Raw genomic sequence first — 16,970 nt, 5'->3', positions numbered from 1 at the left:
TCATATGCAACATTTTTATCTACAGCAACAGATTACACACACACACACACACACACACACACACACACACACACACACACCTGCAATCTGAGCAACATTAACATTTAATTATATACACAAGAGGAAATTGTAACACTGTTGTCATATTTAACCATAGGTGCTATCTGTCTCAGGAATGACTGCAGGTGTTTTCACCAAGACAGCGTACGGTAATGCACAACATATCACAACAAGAAGATTCCACAGAGCATTGACTAACAAGGAAAGCACTTATCCGGGTGCAGGACATTTTAATGGAAAGATTGAGAAACTACATATTTCCCTGTTGTCTGCACCTGTGTCAGATTTCATAATTCCTGAATTTCCGTAGCAGTTCTGAAGGAGAGTCTGCCGACCAGCGGAAACGGTAGTGGCAGTCGTTCACGTTGGAAATTCCTGCAGGAAATCAAAATTTGAACAAATCAAAAGATGGCTCTCCTGAGGCATTGCTCATGGTGAGTTGGAGGGATGTAATAAGAACATAATAATTGAGGTATCTGCAAAGTGTGAGGGGCTAAAATGTTACAGGAAGTATCTGTGCATATCATATGAAAGGACTTTAACATGTTCTAGATAAATAGTTGTTTGGTACTCAGAACTTGAGTATTGCTGAAACTAGAGACATTTTGTCAAAGCCTTTCATCTTGCACTCAACAGGACAATTCACAAGAATACCAATGTAAGGGAAGCAAATGTATTTTTACAATTTTAATTTTATAATTTGCAGAACTAAGTTTTGGTCAATGGCACAGGTGTGTCCAAATGGCAGCACAATATTTTAATTGCGGCACCCAACTGACCTCGGGTAGACTTTGTGAATTGGCACACCTGGTGTGGAGTTTCACACAACAGGAGATTTGGGAGTGAAGCTCAGCCTGCCCTGCATAATATTCTATTCATTAGTCAACAAATTTATATTCTCTATTGTCGGCAATACTTATATTCTAGATATTTACACCTTATGGTAGATTTCCCAGGTTCATTACAGCTGGTCACAGGGAGGACCAAATATTAAATATGGGCCTTCAAAACTCATTGAATACAAAATTACTTTGCTCAGAGACACTGGCAACCCTTGCACACAGATTATAGCATATAGCTCACACTCAGCACACAGGACAGTCCCCACCACTTATACCACCCACACTTAATCAATGACAATTAACTAACACTATTTCCATCACCATAGAAGTCAATTACTATGTACTGAGTGGGCCATCTAATTCAGGGAATTCAATAAGCTTTTCACCCCTCATTAAAGTGTGATTATCTTAGTTACTTAATCCATTGCCACAGGGGATGCAGGGACCAAGTGGGCCCACATCAGAGACGCCATCTATGACTCAGCAATGACCACCTATGGCAATCGTGTGAAGCGGAATGCAGACTGGTTTCAATCTCACTTTGAAGAGCTGGAACCTGTCATAGCCGCTAAGCGCATTGCACTGCTGAACTACAAGAAAGCCCCCAGCGAGTTAACATCCGTAGCACTTAAAGCTGCCAGAAGCGTGGCACAAAGAACAGCCAGGCGCTGCACAAATGACTACTGGCAACACCTATGCAGTCATATTCAGCTGGCCTCTGACACAGGAAATATCAGAGGAATGTATGATAGCATTAAGAGAGCTTTAGGGCCAACCATCATGAAGATTGCCCCCCTCAAATCTAAATCAGGGGACACAATCACTGACCAACGCAAGCAAATGGACCGCTGGGTGGAACACTAACTAGAACTGTACTCCAGGGAGAATGTTGTCACTGAGACCGCCCTCAATGCAGCCCTCTCTCTGCCAGTCATGGATGAGCTGGACGTACAGCCAACAAAATCGGAACTCAGTGATGCCATTGATTCTCTAGCCAGCGGAAAAGCCCCTGGGAAGGACGGCATTACCCCTGAAATCATCAAGAGTGCCAAGCCTGCTATACTTTCAGCACTGCACGAACTGCTTTGCCTGTGCTGGGACGAGGGAGCAGTACCTCAGAACATGCGCGATGCCAATCACCCTCTATAAGAACAAGGGTGACCGCGGTGACTGCAACAACTACCGTGGAATCTCCCTGCTCAGCATAGTGGGGAAAGTCTTTGCTCGTGTCGCCTTAAACAGGCTCCAGAAGCTGGCTGAGCGTGTCTATCCTGAGGCACAGTGTGGCTTTCAAGCAAAGAGATCCACCATTGACATGCTGTTCTCCCTTCGTCAGCTACAGGAGAAATGCCGCGAACAACAGATGCCCCTCTATGTTGCTTTCATTGATCTCACCAAAGCCTTTGACCTCGTCAACAGAAGTGGTCTCTTCAGACTACTAGAAAAGATTGGATGCTCACCAAAATATCATCACCTCATTCCATGACAATATGAAAGGCACAATTCAGCATAGCGGCACCTCATCAGACCCCTTTCCAATCCTGAGTGGGGTGAAACAGGGCTGTGTTCTCGCACCTACACTGTTTGGGATCTTCTTCTCCCTGCTGCTCTCACATGCGTTCAAGTCTTAGAAAAAGGAATTTTCCTCCACACAAGATCAGGTGGCAGGTTGTTCAACCTTGCCCGTCTAAAAGCGAAGACCAAAGTACGGAAAGTCCTCATCAGGGAACTCCTCTTTGCTGATGATACTGCATTAACATCTCACACGGAAGAGTGTCTGCAGAGACTCATTGACAGGTTTGCGGCTGCCTGCAATGAATTTGGTCTAACCATCAGCCTCAAGAAAACGAACATCATGGGACAGGACGTCAGAAATGCCCCATCCATCAATAATCGGCGACCACACTCTGGAAGTGGTTCAAATGTTCACCTACCTAGGCTCAAATATCACCAGTAACCTGTCTCTCGATGCAGAATTAAACAAGCGCATGGGAAAGGCTTCCTCTGCTATGTCCAGACTGGCCAAGAGAGTGTGGGAAAATGGCGCACTGACACAGAACACAAAGGTCCAAGTGTATCAAGCCTGTGTCCTCAGTACCTTGCTCTACGGCAGCGAGGCCTGGACAAAGTACGTCAGCCAAGAGCGACATCTCAATTCATTCCATCTTCACTGCCTCCGGAGAATCCTTGGCATCAGATGGCAGGACCGTATCTCCAACACAGAAGTCCTCGAGGCGGCCAACATCTCCAGCATATACACACTACTGAGTCAGCGGCGCCTGAGATGGCTTGGCCATGTGAGCCGCGTGGAAGATGGCAGGATCCCCAAGGACACATTATACAGTGAGCTCGCCACTGGTATCAGACCCACCGGCCGTCCATGTCTCCACTTTAAAGATGTCTGCAAATGCGACATGACGTCCTGTGACACTGATCACAAGTCGTGGGAGTCAGTTGCCAGCGATCGCCAGAGCTGGCGGGCAACCATAAAGGCGGGGCTAAAGAGTGGCGAGTCGAAGAGACTTAGCAGTTGGCAGGAAAAAAGACAGAAGCGCAAGGAGAGAGCCAACTGTGTAACAGCCCCGACAACCAATTTTATCTGCAGCACCTTGGGAAGAGTCTGTCACTCTAGAATTGGCCTTTATAGCCACTCCAGGTGCTGCTTCACAAACCACTGACCACCTCCAGGCGCTTACCCATTGTCTCTCGAGACAAGGAGATCAAAGATTCTACTGACTGTTTTAAAAGCTCCGCTGATTTCAGGCAAATTGAAGTGTAATTACATTTCTTTCAACTTATACTGTTAACGGTTCATTTGGTATATTGAAGCTGAGTGTCTCAGTACTGCAGCAGTCACACATCTCCACCGTTTGTATTAGAAGCCTGCTGAATGTTTGTAATTTCTGCGTCAACTGATCTCCTCACTTTTTAGTTGCCGTTTCCTGCTTTTCCACAGCATTTGCACCTGGTTTAGTCTTTAAAATTCAGTTTTCTATACTCACTGGGAGAGGTGGGACTTTCTGAAGAATTCTGATCATCATTAGCCATTCTTTTCTCTTTGATTCCAGCACCATCCAGATCAGCCTGTTCCATGTCACCAGTAGAGCCAGCACTCCATTCTTCCTCTGCTGGCTGTCTTTGTTCCCCTGTCTTTATAGAGCCTTCTGATTGTACAGTAGGTGCCTCAAGCATTGGCTCTTTCTTGCTTCTAACTGCCCAGTGCATGGTCTAGGAGACACAAGATATGACAGGGTTGTTATTTCATCAACAGTTTTTGCTCAGTTCACATCTTTTACATTTTTTTCCTGATATGAGGTTCATGCATCTCGACAGAGTTTGTCCCTTTTATAATTTGCGGAACTAAACTTTGATAATTGGCACAGGTCTGTCCAAACTGCAGCTCAATATTTCAATTGTGGCACTCCACTGACCTGGGGTAGACTTTGTAAATTGGCACACCTGGTGCAGAGTTTCACACAACAGGAGATTTGGGAGTGAAGGTCAGCCTGCCCTGCATAATATTCTATTCGTTAATCAACCTCAGCTTTCCACAACAATGACAAAATGTATCTTAAGGGGCATTGTTTAAGTTTAAATGTTAGATTCACTTTAGTAATAAAACTTTCTGCATTTGCATCTTTGCTTTGTTAGCCCCAAAGTTCCAAGTTCCGACTGCAGCCATTGTTTTTGGTCCCCACTCCAAACTCCATTCCCTAGCTACCGATTCCATCCCTCTCCCTGGCACCATTCTAAGATTAAGCCAAATTGTTCGTAACCTTAGTGTCACATTTGACCCCGAGATGAGCTTCACGCCATCACTAAGACCGCTTATTTCCATCTCCAAAACATTGCCCAACTTCACCCCTCCCTCAGCTCATCTGCTGCTGAAACCCTCATTCATGCCTTTTTACGTCTGGACTTGACTATTCCAATGCACTCCTGGCTGGTCTCCCAATGCTACTCTTCGTAAACCTGAGGTCATCCAAAGCTCTGCTGCCTGTGTCTTAACTCGCACCAAATCCTTTTCCCCTGTCACCCCTATGCTCGCTGACCTACATTAGCTCCCAGTTAAGCAACATCTTGATTTTAAAATTCTCATCCTTGTTTTCGAGTCCCTCCATGGCCTCGCCCCTCCCTATCTCTGTAATCTCCTCCAGCCCCACAACCCTCCAAGATATCTGCGCTCATCTAATTTGGGCCTCTTGTGCACCCGGTTTTAATCACTCCACCATTGGTGGCCATGCTCCTGTGAAGCGACATGGGATATTTTATTACGTTAAAGGTGCTATATAAATATAAGTTATTGTTGTTGTTGAGTTTGTCCATCAGTAGTGACCCTCACCCACTAGCAACGCATTTTGGAAAATTGAAGCTGAATCCTCGATTCTCCAGTACTCACTACTAGCAGGGAAAGTTTCTCAACAGTGAGCAAACTCAATTACTCCCCCCAAGGGATCATTTACAATATAGGTAACCAGACTGAGAAGGGTAGCTTCAGGACTAATGCCACTTGATAGATTTGGACACAGAAACTCACAGCCAGAAGGTGTGTTTATATGCAAGCTCAGGGTGTTGGTCTCAGAAAATCCTACAGTGCTCAGGGATCACCCAACCCAAATTCCACACTAAACTCCATCAGTGCAAATTTCTCATATTACTCCCAGATAGTCACAGTTCCACGGGGACAATCTAGCTCAGTTTGCTGCCCGTATACAGAGGTTAATTGTATTTGAAGATTATTTGATGTCTGAAGATTTTAATGTTTGTAAATCTGCAGACTGAAGGAAACAGACAAACTCACCCCGGTCATTTTCACCTTCATTGCCTGGCAGTAAACCGACTTGTTATACAACCCATCGTTTCTCAAAGTGCCCATGCTCGAGACTGTCCATTAAAGAACCTGCCCACTCTGGAATCCATCCATTATAGAACTTGCCTGTTCTACACTCCACCTGTTCTAGAACCCGCCCGCTCTAGAACTTCTCTGTTCTGGTACCTATTCCATTCTAGAATACGATCAATATAGAACCTTTCCTTTCTACAATCTGCCCGATAAATAACCAGTCATTCTAGAACCCAGCTGATACAGAACCCATGCAATTTTCCTTTCGATTAATTTTAATAGTGATCCACTGCAGAGCTGGAAGCACTCGGGTCCTCTTTAATCAGCCCCATCAGTGGACGTTCTGAAGGCAAGAGAGTTGAGCTGTGATTATCCTATCACTATTAATTTAACTCCAACAAGACATTCATTTTAACAGGTTATCACCACTTTAAACACACTTGAGGGGAAACCAAACAGGGCCAACCCCAACAGCAGAACCCCAGTCACGGAGTGACCAGAAAAGTTTAAAAATATAACCTTTCAGTGGAGTTGTTGGGCCTCCCAGCCTTGTTTCTCCCTCCCAGCCTAGCACTCACTCTATCCCGGTACCCAGCCTCCTTGGACGTCCAACCAGATTTTTGCTCCTGTTCGCTGGCCCTGAAGTCACTCCCAACAGTTTCAGGCGCGAGACTGTCCTACACTATTTAAATGGGGCCCGGGAATTAAAATGGTCCTAGCTGCATGCTGAGCTCTTTATGTAGGGTTTCCCTCCCGTCCCGCAGCCCTGCCCACTCCGAATGCCACCCCATGATAACAATCAACCTCACAGAATTTACCCTTTGAGACATGCACAAAACAGGTTCAACAGACAAATAAATGAAAAGAAATTGTTGGCACAAATTCTTCAAACAGTATAAAAATGAGCTATGAACACCATCATCATAATTCTAAGATTTTTGCCTTCCTGAAACTGCGACAGGAGTCTATGTGCACTGATAAAATCAGATACTATGGTTTTTTGTGCAGGGATTATACTTGTGAGTCCCACACCACCCAGTGTAGTTCCGACCCATGGGTTTCAGGATCAACCTGTGAGCTGAGCTTGGACAGGGGGCGGTTATGATCGCGACAATTGGCCTCTGTATTATCGGTCTATAGGGAAGGGGAAATGTCAACCCTCCCCTGACCATTATCCAGCCGTGTGCAAACACTGCTTTTCTAGTCAGGTAAAAAAGTGATTTGAAACCATCTTGAACCACTAATTGCCAATTAGCAGATGGAGGTGATCATTTCCCATCTCCCCCCCACTCTGCACCAGCTCTGCTTTCTATACCCATCCCATTTACTTCTGTAAATCAACAGAACTTTTCACTGGGGGAATTGGGAAAGAAAGATTAGTGGGATAAAAGACTATCCCAGGTGCGCTAACAACAAGCTGTCAATATTGGATCACTTCACAGCGCTACTTTTGGAACCAAATGGAGTGGAATGTTTATGCATGTGGAAAAAGATGAAAAGCAGATTAAATGGTGAGGAATAAGTGAGTTCGCAGAAAGAAAAAGGAAAAGTAATGAGACATTAAACTTTCTTGCTCAGATATGTGCTTAAAGGCCTCGTGCCTGTAATTCAATCTCTGCCTCAAAGAGATCACACCTTCCTTGCTTCACTCTCTAACCTGGGTGGGAAGACTGGCTATTGTGGGTAACAATGGGAAAGAATTGTGTTGGGACGGGGAAGGTGGAGTGGGGGCTCCTTCCACTCCTGACAAAGGCCGTGGAGGCATATAAGAGGAAAAACTCAAAGCTCTGTGGAGAGCTGGAAGGGGAGGTGAATTTCTGCCTGTCCCTCATAACAGTAGCAGACGAGTCGTGGAAAACCCACTTTAACGAAATATGTGGGATGCCCTTGGGAAAATCCATCCCAACAAAGAGATGGATCAAGAGTTGGAAGGCAGGTACTGCTGCAGTTGGTGACTCGGGTTTTCAAAAGTTGAGAGAGGTGCTATATAAATGCAAGTTATTTCTGAATATATTACCAGTTATTATTGCTCTATAAAGATGATGATATTTGGGGCTTTGTCTGGTACAAGTTAAAGGCCCAGTCGCATACACGCTGTCTGTGTTTCATAAAGACCAGTGCAACCGAAACACGCTCGGCAACTCAGTCTCGGAGTTAACCCACCGGACAGGTTCTGCTCCTCCTCTTCATGCGTTCCCAGTACTGATGTTCTAATAGTTAATGTCCTGAAGGTGGGAGAATGGGAGTTCCCAGCTCCAATATATAGAGGTGGTATTGTGGGCTAATATACAGAAAGGCTAATATGCATTAATGCAGCCAAGAAATAGTATATCTGACCATGAAACAGTTTGGTGTTCATTTTTTTTTAAAAACCTGAATAATGGATTCAAAAAGTAAAAGCTGCTGGGAGACACATATTGAATAGTTCACATATATCAGAGAAATTGGATTTGACCTGACCCACACTAAACTCCGTTGAATATAGTATCACTTACACCCAAAAAGGATTAAGAAGCTAATCACACCAAGTGCCATCAAGTCAAGGTTTGAAATCCTTATCCAATTCTTTTTTAATCAATGGTACAGTCTCTGCCTCAATAGCCACTTATAGTAAAACAGTCCACCTTCTGATAACCCTGTGCAGAAAACTGACTTCTAATTTCCCCTTTCATTTCTTTTCATGATGTCTCTTCTGCCCCTTTCACTTACAGTTTAAATTCTGCAGGAAAATGGGTGCTGACGTACTGATGGTAAATTGGGATGAGAGGGATATGGGTTTTGAGGAAACAAGTTGAAAAATATAGCTCTCTCCTACAGTACTCTAGGTATCAGGGTCATTTGAGACCTCGGGGTGGTCGTCCCTGCCCTTTTGGGAATTCCCCCAGGTAAGGGTCCCATGCTCAAGGTTACAAGCCGTAACCAATGGTGGGACCAGCGAATATTCGGTGGTGATGGCTCTCGAGGGACAACGGCTGCTTAAAGGCAGAGGATCCTTTGGAAAGAGGACACGTGATTCCTTTAAAGCACACGAGGAAGGCAATGGCAAACCATCTCATGTACCTTTTCCCCAGTCGTATTGCGCATTTCTCATGGAAGTTAAAAAAAAAAAGGAGGCCGTTACGAGCAACTGAAGAAGAAAGCGCAGGGCAGTGAGGTATGGAGAAATGAGCAGAGAACCTGCCCTTGGGCAGATCACCATTACTACCTACAGCACTTATTGTCCTTTTTTTCAACTGTTCCATTGTACCAAACACAACATCTACAAAGCAGTTGTAGATGCTGAAAGCAATCTCAAATTCCACCAACTTTTCTTAGAAGAATTTGACATTTTTATCAGATCATTTCCCGGCGGAGAAGCAGGAGAAGGTAGCGACTCTTCGGTGGGTAAGTGAAGGCAACAGGAGCTGTGTTTTAAAAGTTGTTTTAAAAGTTGTACTTACTGTTTTCCTTGTGTTCAAGTTACTTTTGGCGCGGGAGGAACCGGAAGCTGGACGGCAGCAAGGACTCCTGGGTAGGTATTTTCTTTAAAGGTGCGGAGCAGAGTTAACCCGAGACACTACACATGTAGTGTTTCCCACCCATCCTCCTCCTCTAACCTAATAAGACCCTTTTTACCCTCCTCCTCTAGCCAAAAAGGACTGAACAGGTAAGCTATTTCACTGTTTTTGTTAATATCTATATTTGTACTTAATTAAGGGGTAATTGAGTAAAAGAAATGGCAGCCAGGGGAGTGCAGTGCTCCTCCTGCAGTATGTTCGAGGTGAGGGGAACCTCCGGTGACCCTGCCGACTTCACCTGCTGGAAGTGCATCCGTCTCCAGCTCCTATCAGACCGTGTTAGGGAACTGGAGCTGGAGCTGGATGAACTGAGGATCATTCGGGAAGCTGAGGGGGTGATAGATAGAAGCTACAGGGATGTCGTTACTCCACAAAACAAAGGCAGCTGGGTAACAGTTAGAGGTGGGAAGAGGTCAGTGCAGGGATCTCCTGTGGTCGTTCCCCTCAGCAACAAGTATACAGTTTTAGATACTGTTGGGGGGGACGGCCTATCGGGGGCAGGCTGCAGTGAACGGGCCTCTGGCACGGGGTCCTGCACTGTGGCTCAGAAGGGAAGGAGGGAGAATGGGAGAGCACTAGTCATCGGGGACTCGATGGTGAGGAGTACCGACAGGCGGTTCTGTGGGCGCAAGCGAGACGCACGGATGGTTTGTTGCCTACCTGGTGCCAGGGTCCGTGATGTTTGTGATCGCGTCTTCAGGATCCTTAAAGGGGAGGGGGAGCAGCCAGAGGTCGTGGTGCACATTGGCACCAACGACGTAGGAAGGAAGGGTGGCACAGATGTTAGAAGTGAGTTTAGGGAGTTAGGCTGGAAGCTGAAAGCTCGGACGGACAGAGTTGTTATCTCTGGTTTGTTGCCGGCGCCACGTGATAGTGAGGCTAGGAATAGGGAGAGAGCACAGCTGAACACGTGGCTGCAGGAATGGTGTAGAAGAGAGGGCTTCCAGTTCTTGGATAATTGGACTGCATTCTGGGGAAGATGGGACCTGTTCAAACAGGACGGGCTGCATCTGAACCAGAGGGGCACCAATATCCTGGGAGGGAGGTTTGCTAGTACTGTTCGGGAGGGTTTAAACTAGTTTGGGAGGGGGATGGGAACCGGACTTGTAGTCCAGGGACCAGTGGGTCCACTCAGAAAGACAAAGAGTGTAGTGAGGTATTGGGGAAGGTAGCACTGTCGCAGAGGACAGATGGGCACGGAGAAGGGTTAAAGTGCGTATACTTCAACGCAAGAAGCATCAGGAATAAGGTGAGTGAATTGAAGGCGTGGATGGGCACTTGGGACTACGATGTTGTGGCCATCACTGAAACGTGGATAGGTGAGGGGGAGGAATGGTTCTTGGAGGTACCTGGTTATAGATGTTTTCATAAGATTAGGAATGGTGGTAAAAGAGGTGGGGGGGTGGCATTGTTAGTTAGAAATAGTGTAACAACTGCTGAAAGAATTTTCGAGGAGGATCTGCCGACTGAGGCACTGTGGGTTGAGGTCAGGAACAGGAAAGGAGCAGTCACCTTGATGGGAGTTTTCTATCGGCCCCCCAATAGCAGCAGGGAGGTGGAAGAGCAGATTGGGAAACAGATTTTGGAAAGGAGCAGAAGTCACAGGGTAGTAATTATGGGGGATTTCAACTTCCCAAATATTGATTGGCAACTCTTTAGATCGAATAGTTTGGATGGGGTAGTGTTTGTGCAGTATGTCCAGGAAGCTTTTCTGACTCAGTATGTAGACTGCCCGACCAGAGGGGAGGCAATATTGGATTTGGTACTAGGTAATGAACCAGGGCAAGTGATAGAGCTGTTGGTGGGCGAGCACTTTGGAGATAGTGATCACAATTCTGTAGCATTCACTGTGGTAATGGAGAGGGATAGGTATGTGCAACAGGGCAAGGTTTACAATTGGGGGAAGGGTAGATATGATGCTGTCAGGCAGGAACTGAGGAGCATAAGTTGGGAGCATATGCTGGCAGGGAAGGGCACGGTCGAAATGTGGAACATTTTCAAGGAGCAGATAGTAGGGGCCATTGATAAGCATGTCCCTGTCAGACAGGGAAGGGATGGTCATGTGAGGGAACCGTGGTTGACAAGAGAGGTTGAGAGTCTTGTTAGGAAGAAGAAGGATGCGTATATAAGGTTGAGGAAAAAGGGCACAGGCATAGCTCTGGAGGGATACAAGATGGCCAGGAAGGATCTGAAGAAAGGGATTAGGAGAGCTAAGAGAGGGCATGAAAAATGCTTGGCGGGTAGGATAAAAGAAAACCCCAAGGCCTTTTACGCGTATGTCAGAAATATGAGGATGACTAGGGGGACCGTAGGTCCGGTCAAGGACAATAGCGGGAGACTATGTGTTGAGCCGGAAGAGATAAGTGAGGTTTTGAATGAGTACTTCTCTTCGGTATTTACGAATGAGAAGGGGTGTATTACTGAAGAGGACGGTGTGAAACAGACTGGTAAGCTCGAGGAAGTGCTCGTTAGGAGGGAAGATGTGTTGGGGTTTTTGAATAACTTGAAGATAGACAAGTCTCCCGGGCCTGACGGGGTATATCCAAGGATGTTATGGGAAGCAAGGGATGAAATTGCAGAGCCGCTGGCAATGATCTTTTCATCTTCTCTGTTGACGGGGGTGGTACCAGGTGATTGGAGGGTGGCAAATGTTGTGCCCCTGTTCAAGAAAGGGAATAGGAACAACCCTGGGAATTACAGGCCAGTTAGTCTTACTTCGGTGGTAGGCAAGTTGATGGAAAAGGTGCTGAGGGATAGGATTTCTGAGCATCTGGAAAGACACTGCTTGATTCGGGACAGTCAGCACGGTTTTGTGAGGGGTAGGTCTTGCCTCACAAGCCTGATTGAATTCTTTGAGCAGGTGACCAAGCAAGTGGATGAGGGTAAACCAGTGGATGTGGTGTACATGGATTTTAGTAAGGCATTTGATAAGGTCCCCCATGGTAGACTTATGGAGAAAGTCAGGAGGCATGGGATAGTGGGGAATGTGGCCAGTTGGATTAAGAATTGGCTAACTGATAGAAGGCAGAGAGTGGTCTTAGATGGTAAATACTCAGCCTGGAGCCCAGTTACCAGTGGCGTGCCACAGGGATCAGTTCTGGGTCCTCTCCTGTTTGTGATTTTTATTAACGACTTAGATGAGGAAGTCGAAGGGTGGGTCAGTAAATTTGCAGATGATACAAAGGTTGGTGGAGTTGTGGATACCGAGGAGGGCTATTGTCGTCTGCAAAGGGACTTGGATAGGTTGCAGTGCTGGGCTGAAAAGTGGCAGATGGAGTTTAACCCTGAAAAGTGTGAGGTCGTCCATTTTGTAAGGACAAACACGAATGCAAAATACTGGGTTAACGGTAGGGTTCTTGGGCATGTGGAGGAGCAGAGAGACCTTGGGGTCTATGTGCATAGATCGTTGAAGGTTGCAACTCAAGTGGATAGGGCTGTGAAGAAGGCATATGGGGTGTTAGCGTTCATTAGCAGAGGGATTGAATTTAAGAGCCGTGAGGTGATGATGCAGCTGTACAGGACCTTGGTAAGGCCTCATTTGGAGTACTGTGTGCAGTTCTGGTCGCCTCATTTTAGGAAGGATGTGGAAGCCTTGGAGAGGGTGCAGAGGAGATTTACCAGGATGTTGCCTGGAATGGAGAATAAGTCTTACGAGGAAAGGCTGAACATTCTAGGCCTCTTCTCATTAGAACGGAGAAGGATGAGGGGTGACATGATAGAGGTTTATAAGATGATCAGGGGAATAGATAGGGTAGACAGTCAGAAACTTTTTCCCCGGGTGGAGCAAAGCGTTACAAGGGGTCATAAATTTAAGGTGAAGGGTGGGAGATATAAGGGGGATGTCAGGGGAAGGTTCTTTACCCAGAGAGTGGTCGGGGCATGGACTGCCTTGCCTGGGGAAGTTGTTGAGTCAGAAACTTTAGGGACTTTCAAACGGCTTTTAGATAGGTATATGGATAAAGGAGAATGATGGGGTATAGATTAAATTGTCCTTGACTGAGGACAAAGGATCGGCACAACATCGTGGGCCGAAGGGCCTGTTCTGTGCTGTATTTTTCTATGTTCTATGTTCTATGTTCTATTGTAACATTGTCTACAGTACATGTTAAATTCAGACATGTACTTTCACATTGTACTAAGCACCTATTATTTTTAAATATGCTGTGATATAAGCATGTGTGCACACATACATTCTGCTATGTATTATGGCTTTTAAAAATGTGAGTCCATATTCCGCAAGATGATAGAAGCTATTTGATAAACCACTTCAAAGAAACGGAAATCACAGAGAAATGAACTTGGTGTTCTCTTGGCGACTGATCTGAATGTGTTGGGCCAGGAATGAATATAAAAGCCAGTTAACAAGCAGACTAAAAGCCCCTGCCACTCACAAGGAACAGAAGGACAGAAGGTGCACATAAAGAGCTTGGACCACTGATAGCACCAAACAGACATCCAATGTGAACACAGTTCAGTTTTTAAATGGAAGATCTTTTTAAAAGAAGTATTGAAGCCGTAAGTTCTGGTTGCAGAAAATATAATAATGTTATTCTAGACCCATCTTAGGAAACATTGTTTTGCTACTGAAATGCAAGGCAGCAGTTCACCATAGTTGCTAGAAGGTGGAGTCCTCAGAAAGCACAGGTAGTTTCAAAGGAGATGTAATTGTCTTACTTTCCTTCTAATGGTGACCAGTATGATGAGATCCATTTTGTAGAGGTCTGTGTAAGAAAAGTTCATTTGTCCACTTGCATCATTGAACTTTGTGTTAATTGTGGAGAGGCAATAGCTGCAATACTATTCATAAGATTAAGACAAGCAAGAGAGGTTCTGATTATTTATTCACTCTTAAGAGTTAACAGTCTAGATAGTGGACGCATATGGACCAGCCTTCACTAATATCACAGGTAGCACCCTTCCAGTGTGGAATGAACACAGGCCGCACGGCATATTGGATCCTTAGATGTCCATTGTAAATCTCTAAAACGAGCACTGCACAATTCAATTTCCAGGTCAACATGTTTAAAAATGTTCGTTCGCATTTTGGCGTGCACGGAAGGAGCCATGATGAAACAAACAATGAAATGGAAGAATTATGAATTAAAAAGTCAACCATTAAACAAAACCATAAGGACGTGGACACTTGTACCACAGACAAAACAGAGTAGCAGTCACGTGACCCCTCCTGTACTGGAAATCAAGAAACCTGTCTACAATGTTAACCTCAACTGAAATATCTCTGAGGAGAACGTCTTTGAAATTGAACGGAGCACTATTGCATATTAATGACTCTTATTGACATAAATGAACTAACAAAAGGATTCTGGAGACAGATGGACTCACAGCCCAAACCAAAATGAATGCGTGTGAAGTAGCACTGTGTTACGAGAATGGTCCTCATTCTGACATCAATTGATAGCCATGGTCTCCACATCCTGGTCCATTGTGTGGTCACACCAGGGGCGAGGGCCATGTGTCTCCTAACAGAAACACTAATGTGATGGATTTTTTACTTTAAAAAGGTAGCCCTCTGGAGAGAGAGGGGAGATCAAGCCAACACCTTCAGAAAGCAGTCCAGTCAGAGGCTGTGCAACAGATCCTGCCAAGCAAGAAGAACCCTGCTGAACCACTACAGCAGAGACATCACAAAGTGACTTTAAGACTCTCCATCTGTGAATCCACACCACCAGCTTTGTGCTGAATTGAAACCACTTGAACTCTAACAGCTCAACAGGTTCAAGACTACAAACACCCAGGCCTGCAACACTAAAAGAGACTGTCCTCCTGAGAAGATGCAACAGGTTTACTGTAAACCTTTTGGACTTTGATCTACCTTTTCTCTCTATCTATCTATTTTTGTGTATGTGTGTGTGTGTGAGTGAACATGTCAGTGATTGAGGTTGCAACCATTTCAGGAATTGTTTAAAGAAATTGTTTTTTCAACCTACAAGGAAACATGTCATTTGGCTGTTTATTTGACCCAAAAGATACTCAGGGGCTTATGCAACATTTTAATAAAACACGATTACAGTCAGTTGGGAGGTGAACAATGGGAACCACCCACACCCCTTTCCACCTGTCCATAACAATTTCAAATGAAAGATCAGTATTTAACCCAGAAACTACTTACCATTTTGACAGCGTCACTTAGAGCCTCCCACTGTTGAAATGGAATCGCAATCCTACTGCGACACCAGTGGTCATAGCGGGAACGCCGGTCTTCATTGGTTAAGGTTTCCTTAGCTTGCTGCAGCTTCTGAAACTGTTCCACTAGATTACAGGGAGGAAACAAAGCTCAGTTAATGCACCGGACAGAGTATATAACACATATTCTTTACTCACCGGGGAAACAAATAGCCATTTTCCTTGTACTGTTAATTGAAAGAAACACTTTGATCAGAAGTCGCTTTGAAAACTATAACTGTAACTTGTCAAAAGGCGAATGTTGATGGAAACACAATTTCCACTTTTTCTGGCAACTAGAAAATCAGTGAGGTTTACTAAGGACAACTAAGCTTAACCCTTCATCAGGCATCACAAGATCCCAAGTGAGAAACAGTGAAGGGAAGCCATTTGGCCCATCATGACCCATCCATTCAGCACATCATTACCACTTGAACGAGTCTAAGGTTTTTGTCTCTGCTGCTCTAGCCTGTTCAGAACACCATTCGAAGTGTGGATCACCCTTTTGCAGAGAAAGGCTTTCCTGCATCTGTCCTGAACTTTCCTTTCACAATTCCTGACACTTGGACCCCTGTGTTAGTATCCTGACGAGCACTGGGGCTGAGTATCCAGGCACACCGAGAAGCAGTATTTTATTTATCTATACTTTTAATATCTATCATTGTTACGACCAGGTGAGAAAGGTATTTAGGTATCTTTTACTGTCTTCACCTGGTCTTATTGTAACAGGATTTAATTTTAAACACACTGTGTTTTGAGCTCCCCCTTTGTGAATCCTTGTTCACAGCTTTCCAATTATAAGGCAAAGAAATGAGCACAAACAGGCCTTCTTAGGTTTAAAGAAGGAAAGTGAAATGTATTAAACCTTAAACTTAAACTCTAATGCAGTTAATGCCTATAGATACACGACATGCCCACGCTAGCATGCACATGCAATATACACATGCAAAAAAGGGACAGAAGAGAGCAGAAGAAAAATAAAATGGAGAGGGGTGAGGCAGTCTCTAAAGGGGGTTTCTTGTTACTGTTTGTGCTTCCAGCTCGCCGTAGAGTCCTTAATTGTCGACAGCTCTTATTTTTCGTTGGGGCCCAGTATTCTTCTTAAACCTTGTTCACTGTAGGAGACTTTTCTCTCTTGGGGTTCATATGTCTTCATTGGTTTCTGAAGCTGGTGAGAGCGAGATGACAGCAGACAGAAGAGAGGTCTTCTCAGTCCAGGAGAAAAGTGCTTTCTGATTTCAAACACCGTTTTCTCAATTTAAAACTCTCAGTTCAAAACTCTGCAACAGCCACGTGATTAAACACTGGTCTGACCATGTCTGTGTTTGTGAATTCTACTATCTTAGCAGTCAACCTGGAATGCTAGCTCCCCCACCTTCAACGTCTGGTAATCAAAAGTCCATTGTTGGTTGAATGTGTCAAGGCATGGTCCTTTGTCCCTTGTTCCAACACTGTCTGTTACTATGCAAATGGCTTTCCAGTCAG

The 16,970-nt window shown here is 45.1% G+C and overlaps 1 protein-coding gene across 1 annotated transcript in view; it reads right to left on the bottom strand.

Annotated features, from left to right (window-relative positions):
- Nucleotides 1-270: 270 nt before the first annotated feature.
- dnajc12 (DnaJ (Hsp40) homolog, subfamily C, member 12) overlaps nt 271-16,970 on the bottom strand; it is a 52,371-nt gene continuing 35,671 nt past the window's right edge. The window contains exons 3-5 of the mRNA XM_068052419.1: nt 15,433-15,572; nt 3,905-4,130; nt 271-435 (exon numbers count right to left, since the gene is read on the bottom strand). Coding sequence (XP_067908520.1) covers nt 341-435; nt 3,905-4,130; nt 15,433-15,572 — 461 coding nt within the window. The 3' untranslated portion in view covers nt 271-340. The remainder of the gene's footprint in view (nt 436-3,904; nt 4,131-15,432; nt 15,573-16,970) is intronic.

The sequence above is a fragment of the Heterodontus francisci genome, chromosome 20, assembly GCF_036365525.1.
Source record: "Heterodontus francisci isolate sHetFra1 chromosome 20, sHetFra1.hap1, whole genome shotgun sequence".
Classification (NCBI taxonomy): Eukaryota; Metazoa; Chordata; class Chondrichthyes; order Heterodontiformes; family Heterodontidae; genus Heterodontus; species Heterodontus francisci.
The sequence above is the reverse complement of the archived record's forward strand: the minus strand, read 5'-3'. Positions and strand labels throughout refer to the sequence as shown.